This window comes from Talpa occidentalis, unplaced genomic scaffold (assembly GCF_014898055.3).
Source record: "Talpa occidentalis isolate TD23 unplaced genomic scaffold, MPIMG_talOcc4v2.1 talOcc4.3, whole genome shotgun sequence".
In the NCBI taxonomy this organism is placed as follows: domain Eukaryota; kingdom Metazoa; phylum Chordata; class Mammalia; order Eulipotyphla; family Talpidae; genus Talpa; species Talpa occidentalis.
In genome coordinates, this window is record NW_023603184.1 from 39,426,275 (window position 1) to 39,441,623 (window position 15,349).

Here is a 15,349-nt window from a genome sequence, read left to right on the forward strand (position 1 = left end):
TGGCTTTCAGCACGCTACTGGGGTTCCAGATCAGCAGAACTGGTAGGACGCAGTCACCAATCTCTCTCTCTCTCTTTCTCCCTGAGTTATTTATTTCTTCACTTCCCTTTTTTGTAAATAAACCCTTTACTACCCTTTTTGTGTACATGCGGCTGAGTCTCATTATAAGTCCCTTTTAAGCGCTCAGGTGAGGACTCACAGTCAGGCCGCCCATTTCACACTGGGATTGCTCTGTAACATTATGCCAGGTAGCATTATGCCTGGTGGCATTATGTAACATTATGTATGCCTGGTGGCATTATGTAACATTATGTATGCCTGGTGGCATTATGTAACATTATGCTTGGTGGCATTAGCACAAGAGACTCCAATTCAAGACTGTTCTTTTCTTTCTAACAAACTCGAGCGAGGGGCTGCCTGAAGAGGGCTGAAGTTGAACTCTGGCTTACTGGACAGGATGCTCGCCTAGCAAAGTGAGCTCCGGTTTAAAGGGAGGGTTGGTATCTCTTTGTAAACTGCCGAAGTGAAAAATCCCACTGAATCACTTTCCTTGCACACACAGTTCTTTTTGATTACTTTGGTCTTTTAAATGTCTCTGAACAAACTAGCTCCCGGTCCTGAAGTAGTTCCCTAATACAGCAGCACTTACAACCGGTGGGGAATTGGGGAGGAAAGGGACAGGTGATTCTTCTTAGCATTTTCCCACTTACTTGAAAATTTCCCTCTGACGCATTGATTAGTATATAGGTAAGTCTTAATCCAAAATTAGGAATGTGACTTGGATTATGAAATTAGAAGAATAAAAATAGATAGAGCTGCATTTCACTTGTAGAGATCAAGGCCCAGCAGTAGAAAAGATTTCCTGGTAAATCAGACCTGTGATTTATCCTTTATCATTACGTACTGTAGAGGAGAAACTCTCGGGAGAGGCTGAGGGCATACGAAACATTTCCCGCCTATTAAAATAAAAAGGAAAAAGGAAGAGTTAACTGCACTGAGCATATCTCCTCTGACCAAACTATCAAATAGATGTTTTTAAACTACAAAATATTCTTACCACAAGTAGATAAGAAAACTCATGAAATGAGAGGCAACTAAAAACAGATTTTCTGCCTAATTCAGGATTTGCATTCCTGATGCATATCAGGACTTCTCAATTTTCTCACTTACAAATGACATATAACCACCCGTACCAGGAAGATAGGAAATGAAATGAAAATGATTTTTCTAAAAGCTCCTCCCAACCTTAAAGCATGCAAAACCACATAATTCCAGGGTGTCATTATTTTGGTGTATTTTATTATGAAACTTAATATGAACTATAGAAACCTTAATAAAAATACAATTTGTCTTCCTGACTCAGTACTTTCTGGAGTTTACAAAGTTAGTTGGGGAAGGAGGCAAAGAAAACATTAAATTTGAAGCATTCCCTCTACACAGTTATGTGCTCTCCCTGCTGCCATTCAACCTTGGCCTACACAGGGGCTCTCCAGGCAACCCGGGGAACCAAGTCCGTGTGGCTGGGCTGCGATCCTGCCCTGGGTGCTGTGGCTGATGATCAACTCACAGAACTGTATTTCCTTTGGATCACTTTTGCATGTTAAAGAAATTCAATTTTAATGATAAAAAGTAATAATAAGCACACTATAAACCATATGAGAAAGAAAGGAAAAAAAAAAAAAGCTCTGCTGAAAACCAGGGACCACAACCACTTTAAATAGAGGTTATTACATAGTTATGCTCTTAACTTTTACACAATTTCACATCCTGATTGTTCTGATTTACATTGTTACTAGGAGAATTTTTAATTTCACTACATAGTCTGCAAAGACAGGATTTTTAAATTATCATTTTTAATTGTGATAGAATACAACAATATAAATATACTATCTTAACCACTTCTAAGTATACAGCTTAGTAATTGAAAATATATCCACACCGAGCCTCCCTGGTGGTGCAGCGGTTGAGCACTGACTGCGAAGCTGCCTGCAGCCTCTGCAGCGCCGGTTCAATCCCCGGCCACTGGCAAGGGTCCCACATGGCACGCAGACCTCTCCTGCCGCCGTAAGTCTGCCTGTTCTGTTCCCCGCTCTGTCTCTGGTGAATCCTCTCACCTCCACCCCACCCCCCATCTGACTGTACCCAGTGCTTGTATAAATAAATAAATAAATAAATCTAAAAAAAAGTTATTAAAAAAATAAAGTTGCCTCCCCTTTAAATATATATATATATATATATATATATCCACACCGTTGTGCAACTTATCTCCAGAATTTCCCCTATACTGACCCTCTCCTCCAGTCCTTGGCAACCACCATTCTGTCACTGAATTTGACTACTGTAGGTACCTGCTGTAAGTAGAATTACACAGTGTATGTCTTGCAATATCTTCAAATTTCATTCATCTTGCAGCACACATCATAATTTCCTTTCTTTTTAAGGCCGAATACCATTTTTTGGATGTATATACTACATTTCATTTATCAACTGACAAAATTAATCAAATATTTGAACCACAAAATGGGATAGAATTTCTGGTCTGTCTCTAGAGCCTATGGTTGAACTGCTACCCTGTCTCTCATCTATTAGCAGTTTCTGAATAATTGTTTACTAAAACATATGAAAAGCATTTTTATAATACTCTATTCCATTATATATAACATATATGATATATAAAATATACAATATATAATTTTATAAAATAGTGATATGTCCACAGAAGGGTATTTATCCCTAATTTACTGGGGAGAAAAGAGGACCATGAATCACCTGGAAGACAATGCTTCATGTGTTCCAGTACTGTGGCTTTATTTATGTATTTACTTTAAAGATTTATTTTTTATTTATTTATGCATACAAGAACTGGGTACAGGCCAGAGGTGCAGGGGTGAGAGGATTCACCAGAGACAGAGTGGGGAGCAGAACAGGCAGACGGGCTGAAATATACTGCTGAGGGGAGCAGTGGGTGAGACAGGAGTGGTCTGCTGTGCCATGTGGGTTAGCTCCCTGGCCAGGGATCAAACTCATGCCGTAGTGACTGGAGATAGCTTGATAGCACTGAGACTTTTACCCCTGCACCACCAGGGAGGCCCCCATTACTGTGACTTTTTAAAAGAATGTGCTATATGGGCACAAAGAAGGAACGTTTGTAAAGCCTGCCAAAAATTAAGAAAGACTTCACAAAACAGGTGATATTTGAGCTAAGTCTTATGAGTAAGATTTACCAGACAAAGCATGATTGTGAAAAGGGAGAGTGTCCCAGTGAGTGAGTAGAGAGAACAAACACAATCCCTGTTTAAAACCCCATCTTTCAAGGTAAGTTGCTTTAGTTTCTCTTCTCTGTGTCAATTCTCCATTTTCTTCTTCTATTAAAATTTAATTACTTCTCCCCCTTTGTTGTACCACGGGGATTCTATTTCAGCTTTAATACTCAGCAATTGAACAGGAGAGTTAGGAAAAGCAGCCTAGAAAGATTTATAGCAAAGATCAACTTACCAGGAACTTTCTTGAGATGACCATTTGCTGCATTGAGAATAAATCTGCTTTGGTAGCAACCTATAGGTCTGGACCACCCACATCTTCCTCCCTTTTCTCAGGAAAAAGGGGACAGAGAAAGGAATGTAGGGAGCAGAAATAGCTTATTAGTTCTGGAAACTCTAGGGAATTGGCTCTGTAACAAGTTTTCTAGTCAATTCTTGAAGTCCACACAACTCTGGTGGGAAAGAGTAGGCTATACCTAAGATGGTAGCTCTGTACTTAGGGAAGTGAGTTTCCTCTTGGTGCACAAAAGATCATAGATCAACAGTGTTGAGGACAAACAACACTTGCAGGAGACACTGAGGCTGATACTATGAGCCAATGATGTCAGCTCTGTGCGTAGGCACTGGTCACACTGTTTGAGTTGACTTGATTAAAGATGGAAAAGCATGGTAATCAAACTTCTTCCTCAGACAATGGTGATATCCTAGTATATTTGTGAAGACTTTGGTAGCATAAGAGTTGTTGAAAGTGCAGAAGAGTTATCTACATGGACTATGAACTCCTTAAACATTTGTTGATGTAGTTTTGCAGCTACAGGTGAGATGCTGCCTCTGCCTGGAGCAGAAGACTTCAGCAAAACCACTGCACTAAAAAGGGCAGTGGACTAAGAGGAAGACAGACTTGAGGTCTAATTCCAGCTCTAGAAACTTTGTGACAAGCTAGGAATTTTTTGGAGATTGAGTTTACTCACATAAAAATATGGAAATAGGGCCTCCCCTGGTGGCGCAGTGGTTGAGTGCTGGGCTGCGAAGCTGCCGGCAGCCTCTGCAGTGCCGGTTTGATCCCCGGCCACCGGCGAGGGTCCCACATGGCACGCAGACCTCTCCTGCCGCGCCCGCTGCTCCCCTCAGCAGTGCATTTCATCAGTCTGCCTGTTCTGTTCCCCGCTCTGGTGAATTCTCTCACCCTCCCGTGCTTCTGATTGTACCCAGTGCTTGTATAAATAAATAAATAAATCTTTAAAAAAATATGGAAATAATAAAATAACTGTCTCATTTGACTTGCATTTGGTCTTTTGGGAAGATGAGATAAATTGATATATGAAAATGCTTAGAAAATTGTAAAACATCACATTTATTGGGATGAAAGCAGTGAACCTCTCTTATTCCCCTACCTGGAAATAGGCAAAGGCCAAGTGATCCAAGGCATCCTCAAGACTTGCCTCATCCTCTGTTTTCCATTCTCCATAAGATCCTCGGAAGAGACTGACAGCCTCCTCCAGCCATGGAATGGCATGGTAGAAATCCCCCATGTCATAGGCCACCTATAGAGAACATGGCACATCATCAACACCTTACTCCACAAGTAGAGAAAAGCTACAAACAGTGGAAGTCTTTGGAACCCAGGAAGTCATGTTTTCATCTCAAATTCACTTAATTCAATTTATTAAGCATCTGTTCTATACAAGGCATTGTACTAGACGTCGAGAAGTCACAAGAATCCTAGTATTTAAGGAATTCATAATCTGGGAGAAGAAAGAATATGAACTCAAATACTGTTAGGCAGAATGACATGAATGCTCAAAGGAAATGGCATGTTTTTAGGAAGATAATACCCATAGCAATGTGAGGAATGGCTTAATAATTTTTACTCAGTATTTATAATGTATCTGGTGGCCCAGCCTTTAAAAAGCTTACACTCAAAGAAGGGGCACATGAATAAGCAGTAATCACAACATATTGCATTAGCCCCACATGGCCATGCTAGGAGAGCTCAGTGCATTTGTTCTTTATTAAATATTGGAATGTGGGGAATATGGCAACCCATACTAGACATAGCTCCTGTCTCCTAATAGCTTATAGCTTACAGGAATACCAGCATGGCATGTGGAATTTCCTGGAGGTTGATTTTGGAGACAGCATAGAGTAATAAAGTCAGAGAGTTGGAAGGATTCTTATAGCACATGTTATTGAGGAATAACTTCCACACAGGCAGAAAGATAGGGTAGAATCTACAGATACTGCAACTCTGAAGTTTAAATAATAATTCAGGGCTTTCCTGGTGGCACAGGGGATAAGTCTCAGAGCTAATGCCAGCCACTGTGGCCTGGGTTTGATCCCCAGCCAGGGAGGTGACCCACTTGGCACAGCAGATCTGTCCTGTCTTGACCACTGCTCCCCTCAGCAGAGCATTTTAGAAGATCTGCCTGTTCTCCCTACTCTGTCTCTGGTAAATCCTCTCACCTCCCTACTCCTGGCCTATACTCCAGTTCTTGTATGCATAAATAAATTAAAAAAAAGAAAAGTAAACATTAAAAAACCACAATAAATCAGTTACCCCACATTGGCCACCTTCTGTGATATCTCTCTAGTCTTTATGTTTCCAATATGTAAAAAGGTTGAGTTGAAGAATAATCACCAAGTCATCAAAAATAACAAAGCTTTATTTGCTAAGTTAGCATTTATTTAATTAATGAGGATCTTCACATCTCAGCAGTATGGTATATGGAGATAACTTAGAATCCTTCCAACCATAAAGACTTAGAACTTCTGACTAAAATATAACAAGTAAGTTAGAAGGAGAAAGACAAATTTCCTCATATGTGAACTATGGGGGAAAAAAACACAGAGGAATAGACAAAACTAAACTAAAACAAATCCTAGAAGTCTGACCATAGAATGAGGTTTCCAGAGGGTAAGGTGGGCATAGAGTGCAAAGGGGGAGTGGGCCCAATGGACTGTGGTGGAGGATGATGGGTGCCTTGGTGGTGGAGGTGGTGTGTTCACTCTACCTCAGAAGTGAGAACTATACCTCAGAAGTGAGAACTATACCTCAGAAGTGTGAACTATACCTCAGAAGTGAGAACTATACCTCAGAAGTGTGAACTATACCTCAGAAGTGTGAACTATACCTCAGAAGTGAGAACTATACCTCAGAAGTGTGAACTATACCTCAGAAGTGAGAACTATACCTCAGAAGTGTGAACTATACCTCAGAAGTGAGAAATATACCTCAGAAGTGTGACCTATACCTCAGAAGTGAGAACTATACCTCAGAAGTGTGAGCTATACCTCAGAAGTGAGAACTATACCTCAGAAGTGTGAATTATACCTCAGAAGTGAGAACTATACCTCAGAAGTGTGAACTATATCTCAGAAGTGTGAACTATACCTCAGAAGTATGAACTATACCTCAGAAGAAGTGTGAACTATACCTCAGAAGAAGTATGAGCTATACCTCAGAATCACATACAGTGTTGCAAACCAATGTTACCTCAATTAAAAAATAAAGCAATATCAAAAAATTATTAAACTAAAGAAATCCGAAAAATAAAGCAAAAATTTAACATACATTTCACCTCCATTATAAATATAATGATATGTTATATAAATAGGCAATGATTAAATAAACACAGAAATAAAGATTGTCATTGAGGCTTTCAGGAAGTGACTTACTAAATTTTCAACATATTGTTTTAGATTCAGAAAGGCCTCACTAGTGAAGCATATAATAGTTCTGTATATGGAACCATTTTAAACTGGCGTAAATTTAAATAAGTCATGAACATGACGACTGAGCCTGATTCCATCTGGCATCTCAGAAAAGGAAAGACAAGCTTAGGGCAGCCCACTCTGTATTAATCTGGAAGGTTGATTCCTAAAACTTGGAACCAGGGCATGTGAGGCCCGCTCTTAGCCCTGTTAATGAATACTGCAGGAAAGGAAAAATTCACTTTCCTGAAATACACATATTCAAATTAAAAAGGATTTACTCCTTTATTGAGACAAAGGCTAACAAAGAGCACATTGCAAAGTGACCTTGGGTGTGCTTATATCTACTATGAAAGATCAGTTAAATATCCCATATGGAAGTTTCCTGCAGTCTATTTTCTCTGTTGAAGAGAATGGCGTGTTCTCTGACACTAATTTGCTATTTCTAAGTGTTTAGGGATTGTTGCAAGGGTTCCAGAGAGTCTTTTTTTTTTAATTAATAAATTTTATTTTTATATTCCCCATACAATTGCAATCCCCCCATTCTGACCCCAATCCCTCCCCTCCCGCCCCCCACCCCCAAAAAGTGTCTCTGGTTCATAGTTTTTGTTGATTTTGATTTTCACTTTCTTATAGTTATTCATTTTCCTGGTCCCTTATTTAAGTTTTCTAGATTCCTGCTATGAGTGAGACCATCCGGTATTTTTCTTTTTCTTTCTGCCTTATTTCACTGAGCATGATCCCTTCCAGCGCCATCCATGTTGCTGCAAATTGCATGTGTTTATCTTTTTTGAATGCTGAGTAATATTCCATGGTATATATGTACCACATCTTCTTGATCCAGTCATCTATTTTTGGGCATTTGGGCTGTTTCCAAAGCTTAGCTATTGTAAATAGTGCTGCTATAAACATAGGGGTGCAGGTGTTCTTTGGAATTGATGTTTCTGTGTTCTTTGGGTAAATACCTAGGAGTGGAATTGCTGGATCCTGTGGAAGCTCTATGTTTAGTAGGTCCAGAAATCTCCACACAGCTCTCCATAGTGGTTGGACCAGTTTGCACTCCCACCAACAGTGCAGAAGAGTTCCTTTTTCTCCACAACCTCGCCAACATTTGTTGTTCCAGAGAGTCTTAGGAGGCTGATGTTCCATGATCTTACCTTTACATCACCATCCCTTATCCCTTTCCCCCACCCTTTAACCCTGGTTCTCCTTCCCATCCAGCTGTTCATCTACTGGCAGAGTGCTCTAGTTGAGAATGAGCAAAGATCATTTGCCCAGGACAGTGCCAGCTTTTGTCTGCTGTCCTGACATAACTAAAATACTCCCTTCATTTTCAAAAGCATCTATAAGGATGTGATCACCATAGCTATTGAAGAAGAGCATGGGATTCAAAGTTAAAAACCCACAGGCTTATGCTCTTACACTCTGTGAACCTCAATGCCTTCATCTGAAATGAGGAATAAATACCAAATTTCTAAGTTTGCTGTCAGGATCAAGAATATGTCAAATCAATTGAGATAAAGTTATTTCATCCACAAGAAACTGACATCAACCCATTCTCCTCCTCTGAATAGCGTTACCTTGCCAACTTGGAAGCAGTCATCAGCTGTGAGGGAGAATAGCTGTCTGGGACTGTACAGGTCAGTGACTGCGGAGCCAGTGATTCTCTGAAAGACACCTCGGGCAAGTCCCTTCACATTGAGCAGGTACACGTCCTGCAGCCGCATCAGGGCCCTTGCTGCTCCTTCAAGGTCCTCAAAGACAGGTAAGTCTTGTTCCACCTTCTCATAACCATCCTTCAGAGCTGTGAAGGTTGTAAATCATCAATCCACCATTCAGAAAACAGGGATCTTCCCTGGTGGCCCAGAGGTTAAGTCTCAGAGCTATCACTCCTATGGCCCGAGTTCAATCCCTGGCCAGGGAGCTAAGCCACATGGTGCAGCAGACCTTTCCTGTCTTGTCCACTGCTCCCCTCAGCAGTGTATTTCAGTAAATCTGCCTGTTCTGTTCCCCTCTCTCTCTCTCTCTCTGGTGAATCCTCTTATCCTCGCACATCTCTGGCCTATACCCCAGTTCTTCTAAGCAAAAATTAAAAAAAATGAAAACAAGGGGTGAGCATTTAATACCTACAAGGCAAAATAACCCATTCAAATATTTCTTCAGCAAATATACTGTTTTATTTTTGTTCCCAGTGGCAAGCAATTCCTGTGACAGCATGAATGCTTAATACTACCTTCTGGATGAGGAACAGATGCTCTTGGACAAAGGCTTAGACACCTTAGCCCCATGCCTTCTGCCTAGGAATCTTAGGGGGACAACTCTTCTAACTTCCCCAAAGCCAACAAACTTCTTAAAGTACAAAGTAGAGTAAACTAGGAAAGTGATTTTGTTACAGATAACATTGTAGTGGCAAGTTAATAAAACAGAAGTTATTAGAAGACATATTCTTTTTTTCAAAGATTTATTTTTTATTTATACAATAGCTGGGGTACAGGCCAGAGGCGCGGGAGGGTGAGAGGATTCACTAGAGACAGAGCGGGGAGCAGAACTGGCAGACGGACTGAAAGCACTGCCGAGGGGAGCAGCAGACGTGACAGGAGAGGTCTGCCGTGCCATGTGGGGAATCTCCCTGACTGGCCGGGAATTGAACCCGCACTGCAGAGGCTGTGGACAGCTTCACAGCGCTGTGCTTAACCCACTGTGCCACCAGGGAGGCCCAGAAGACATTATTTTCTACACATACATAAGTGGGAATATATGACCTGTAGTTCACAGGGTTGTAGTGAAGATCAAATAAGATAATAGATATGAAGGTGCTTTCTAATGTCTAATCATATAAACATACTAACAAGGGAAACTCACTTTTTGTAATAGAGCTAAGGAGATAAAGTAATACCTACCTATTTCATTACCCTTCATCACATCCCATTGTTACAGGACAACCCCAATATAAAATGGGTTGCCTGACTGTGGGTCCTCACCTGTGCACTTAAAGGGGACTTAAACTGTAAGCACACACAAAAGGTTAACAAAAGGTTTATTTACAAGGGAAGGAGAAGTGAGGAAATGAACAACTCAGGGAGAAAAAAGAGGGAGATAAATTCTGAAATGAGTCCTACCCGTTCCACTGATCTGGAATCCCAAATAACCCTCTGAGACCAAGGGTTGCCTAGCCAAGAGCGGGAATCAAGAGAGAGAGCCCCAGTCACATGGCTGGTTATAAACACAAGCCTGAGAAAATGGCTGCTTAACTCCACCCATAGGTCCTTGCAACCTCTCTTTGGGGATCGTGGGATTTGTAGTTCCCAGTGTCTTGATGGAGTGGGGGTGCAGTCCACAAAGCCTGTATGGAGTTTGCTCAGGACATCCTTTCCCCCCAACAACATCAGAATCGCTCTCCTTTCCACTAAGTCAGGACGCAGAATCTCCCTTCTTATCCTCCTGTGCGCCTCCTCATTACCTTGGATGTTCTCGTTGGCTTCCAGACTATGCACCACGTTCCTCCAGTCAGACTGCAGGCGTTTGATGAGAGTGAAGGCAAGCAGAGGGTTAGACACAGGGATCCCTGAGTCCTCGTGCAAAGAGAGCACCTTGTCATAGAATCTGAAAAAGAGTAATAGAATGATCTCACCTACTGACACAACCACTACCTGTGGGAAGGCTCTTCTCCATTAAGAGTAGTTAAAAATGAGACTCAAGTAATATTCATATCCATAAGCACAAAAAATCTGAAAACTGCCAACACAACAACAGCAGATACACCCAGTTCTTCATTCAAGGAGTCTGTCTCCAGTGACCAATTAGTGTCCAGCACTAGATGCTAGAAGCTAGAGATGTGCTAGAGGCTAGAGATCCAAAGGCAAAACAGGGTTCAGTTCTCAAGAAACAAGAACATTTTTTTCCTCCCATCACTCTATACTCAATATTTAGACTCTGGTACAAGCTCAAAAAAGTTGTTAAATTAATGACAATAATTGTGATACATGCTGTGAGAGAAGTGAGCCTATAATGCTGGGGAGTGCTGTGGCAATCTGTAGGCAGAACATCTAACCCAGGTGGGGTTAGGAGGGATAAGGGAAGATTTCCCAGAGGAGATGGCACTTGGTCTGAATCCTGAAGGATTAAAATATTGACAGCTATGACTTTTTGAGCTCGTACCATGTATTGGGCATTCAAGCTAAGTGCTTAAATATTTTGTCTCCTTTAAGCCTTCAACTCTTAAAGTAGATTTTATCATTCCCGTTTTGCAGGAGAAGTTGAAACAAGTCCACACTGATAGTAAGTGACAAAGCCAGGACTGACACTGAGCTCTGAAACCTGGGGTGCTGTTCATACCAACAGGCAACAACATGTACAAAGGCTTGACATATATTTGCTCATTCAACAAGTCAGTCAAAATCTATTCTGGTCACCTGCTAGATGTCAGACTCCATGCTAGATGCTGTGGACACAAAGGCAAGATGGGATCATGGACTAAAGTTTCACAGACAAGGAAATAGCTGTTTCTCTCATCAATCTATACCTAAGGGCAATATGTAATTTTGTGAAAGAATGAATGAAATATACTCTTCTAGGAGCTAGGAAAAAAATTTGAATAAACAATCACTTTGGTCACAAGGACTCACAAGTAATTACATTACAGATGCAACAGCAGCTTTAAGAACAAGGCTTGGGATGTACAGAGTGGAGATAATTAATTTGGCCAGAGCAAGTCAGGAAAGGTTTTGCAGAGGAAATTATAAACCGAGACTTCCTTGGTGAATGCAAATAATGAGGAAGGAAGAGGAGACTTTCCAGGCACACAGAGACAGCTCAACATATGCGAAGCTACAGAGAGACACAGTCGGGGAATTACAAACAGTTGAGTATTGCTGGAGCACAGGGTGTATTGGGAGGATGGCTCGAGATGAGACTGGAGAAGAGGGAGCAGCTAAAAGGCCTTGGTTTTGTACTCTGAGTGTAATCAGGAGCCACCAAAATGTTTTAAGTGAGAGTGGTATAGGCTATGATATGCTAACACGCATATCTGCGAGAGGATGGAAAGAGGGTTCAGAGGTAGAAGTGACTGAAGGCAGAAAGTGTAGTTAGAAGGGGCTAAACCAAACCAGTGACCAGGAGCAAAGAAGGGGATGGATTCCAGGGAGGTGTAAGAAGCAGACCCTACAGAAACCAGTGATGATTGTAATGGGGCATAAAGGGACAGGGTTGTCCAGCATACTGCCAACACTTCTGGCTTACCTGCATTTGCAGGAAAGGGCAGAAGTGATCATCTTTCTAATTAATTTTGCTCCTCCTTGGATGTCCTATGAAAGTATTCATATAATCAATAGATGCTGTTTCCTTTCCTGTTAACTATGGTTATTCCATTTTTAACACACTAATGAAATTTAATTATTAAAATTTATTGATTAATTATAAAATTTATAATTATAAAATTCTAGTCTTGCCTTCTAAGAATTTTCCCCTTGTTTAAAGATTATTAAATTTCAAAAACAACATAATAACAACCATGGAAGTAAAAGGGAAAAGTGTGTGCAAAGTGAAAAGGCTATGCATTTAACTGAATGTGTCCCAATGCGTGTGAGAACCTAGGAGTCCTTTGGCAAGGGTATTGGAAAGAGAGAATGGGGTGTGGCCAGATTTCAATCCCTTGAAACACAAAGTGATCTAAGGATTTTTTTGGAGGTAAAGGGGTGCTCAACTTTGAGCGGGAGTCTGAAATAGATACTTTCTTTCAAGTTGCTGCCAAGGAGCCAAATTAAGGAAGGAGAATCTGGACCTGGGAGTCCTAGGGTGGACATGGGAAGCCTGTCATGTCTCTGTCTCCAAGACAGCGCAGCTTGAAAGTTGCTACCCGAGGGTTCTGAAACTAAACCGGCCTCCAGGGTGTGGGTTTTCCTTCTTTTATTACCCATTATTTCCTGATTCAGCTCCATGTGGAACTACTTAGTGAAAGATATTCCACTGTTAGACGAAAACACTTACACTCAAAAGATTTAGGCTTGAATCCAAGCTGGAGAGTAAGTGTCCAGGGAAAACTGAGGCTGAGTGGGCAGTGATTTTATAAGTCGGTTGGACAGGAAGGAGACCTGAGATGCATCCCAACCCAGCCTCTAAATAACCGTCTGTTTCCTCCTCTAAAAAATGTCAGAACCGGTCTAGTGTAGCAGATCTTTATGGTTCTTTCAGCATGCCCCTTTTTCACAACTGAATAACTAGATCCCTTATTTATGCTTGAGGACTAAAGTTTAACAGGCATGAGAGGAAACTGAGGCACAATGGGAAAGTGGTAAGGCAGAAAGGTGAAGATTTATCCAAAGTTAGCCATCAAATCAAAAGTAGTTTCTAACCCCTTGTTTGTTCCCTTTACATTCCACCTTGTATTTGGGGGCCAATTTACTTGGCCAGGAGTTTTATCTCTGCTGCAGCACATAATTCAATTCAGTATTCAGATGTGCCATTTTTCTGTCATACAAAGGGAAAAAAAAACTATCAACTGATATCTGAGGCTGGTTTGAAATCCAAATGCTGGCTTTATGCCCAGCCTCTGAGCAAATAGCTGGTTCCAATGACCAACTTTCTGGAAGCTGAATTCAAACCTCAGAGTTTCCTCATACCTCTTTGCTTTAGCAAATGCTACTGAGAGTGGAAAATCAGATCCTTTCCTTCAAGAATCTGCACATAAAATTCGTAACACAATCCCTGCATTAAACATAGCCTGGACAGGGATCCAATTGAATACATGAACTGTTTTAATTTCAATATGTTTCTTCTTTGGAATTGAGAGACAGCTTTGTCTCAGTTCTTCTGAGACTTTCTGAATGTTTAATTCTTAGCACAGAAATAATTGCTGTTGATACCACCTTTCTTGATAATTTTTTATTATTTATTTATTTTTAAGATTTATTTATTTATACAAGCACTGGGTACAGTCAGAAGTGCGGGAGGGTGAGAGAATTCACCAGAGCCAAAGTGGGGAACAGAACAGGCAGACTGACAAAATACACTGCTGAGGGGAGCATCGGGCACAGAAGGAGAGGTCTGCGCACCATGTGGACTTGCCCAGCGGCCGGGGATCGAACCAGCGCTGCAGAAGCTGCGGGCAGCTTTGCAGCCCAGCACTCAACCGCTGCGCCACCAGGGGAGGCCCTTTCTTAGTAATTTTTTAAAATTGCAACAATAACAACAACAAAACCCTAGGGGTTAACTATCTCTGTCCATATATATAACTAGTTATAAATGCTATTTATATAATGACATGTACCACAGTATATACTGTTTATTCAGAACCTTGAGGTAGAGAGTAGTTTCAACATCGAAAACTACTTCATTTCTAAATTTAGAAATTCAAAAAATTACACCAATGAAGGCCTTAGACATAACAGCTCAAGTTACATAAAGTCACCAGATTGGACGTATAGGAAAATGAGCTGGAACTGCCAAAATTCTTGTTTTAAAAAGCAAATATTTCCTTAGGTTTTAGAGCATTGAGTTGAGAATAGTATCCAAAATATCAAACTAAAACATTTGGAAATGAAATGTTCATAAGCCATATGAGAATAGATTCTAGAATTCTTGATTCTTTTTTATTTTCTGGTCTCTCACAAGCCTACTTAATGCTTAGAGCCAAAAGTGGGAACTACTTTCACCAGCCAGTCTTAACACAAACAATGATCACAAAGAATTAACATTTATCGAGCAATTATTCCATTGGAAAAATGGAATGAAAAATACATTGAAAAATACAGTTATAAGGTATTAACTCTCCCAACAATTCTATGGGGGGAGGTACTATCATTACTATCATTTTACAGATCAGGATATTAATGCTTAAAGACATCAGGGAACTTGCCCAAGGTCAGAGCCACAGAGCCCAATAGATGTCTGTTAAATTCCAGAATCCAGACTCACAACCACTATACACTCCAGCTGTTCATGAAACCTCTGTAGTTAAGGGGCTTGGCCTAGATCCTGGCCTATGACATAAAGCAAGCAGTGGGCACGTTACACAGGAGGGAAAGAAATGCTCCTAGGAACTCTGTCCTAGGATTTGCTACCTACTAGATTTATAATCTTGGGTAAATGACTGACCTTCAGTTTCTCGTGTATTAAATGACTTCTCCTTTTTTAAGAGAGTAATGAAAAAAGTATTTCAAAGCATTGCCTATGAATCGAATGATAAAAGATTTGTGCACGACCTCCCACTGTGACAAAGCTGTGACCATGACCGTGGTGATGAGTTCACTTCTGAGTCTGTTCCCTGGGGGACATTCCACCAGGCTTCTGACCCCCCAACTCCAGCTGAGCTCCCCAAATAAATTAGTGCTTTTGAGAGCAACACAGGGATAGTGTGGAGCACCCTCAGGACCTGAAAGTCT

At 40.9% G+C, this 15,349-nt stretch overlaps 1 protein-coding gene across 1 annotated transcript in view; it reads right to left on the reverse strand.

The window, feature by feature from the left end:
• Positions 1 to 15,349, reverse strand: part of P4HA3 (prolyl 4-hydroxylase subunit alpha 3) — a 32,931-nt gene that overhangs the window by 16,676 nt on the left and 906 nt on the right. Inside the window, exons 2-5 of the mRNA XM_037521791.2 lie at positions 10,432 to 10,574; positions 8,552 to 8,775; positions 4,655 to 4,804; positions 905 to 956 (exon numbers count right to left, since the gene is read on the reverse strand). Of these exons, the coding sequence (XP_037377688.1) occupies positions 905 to 956; positions 4,655 to 4,804; positions 8,552 to 8,775; positions 10,432 to 10,574 (569 nt within the window). The remainder of the gene's footprint in view (positions 1 to 904; positions 957 to 4,654; positions 4,805 to 8,551; positions 8,776 to 10,431; positions 10,575 to 15,349) is intronic.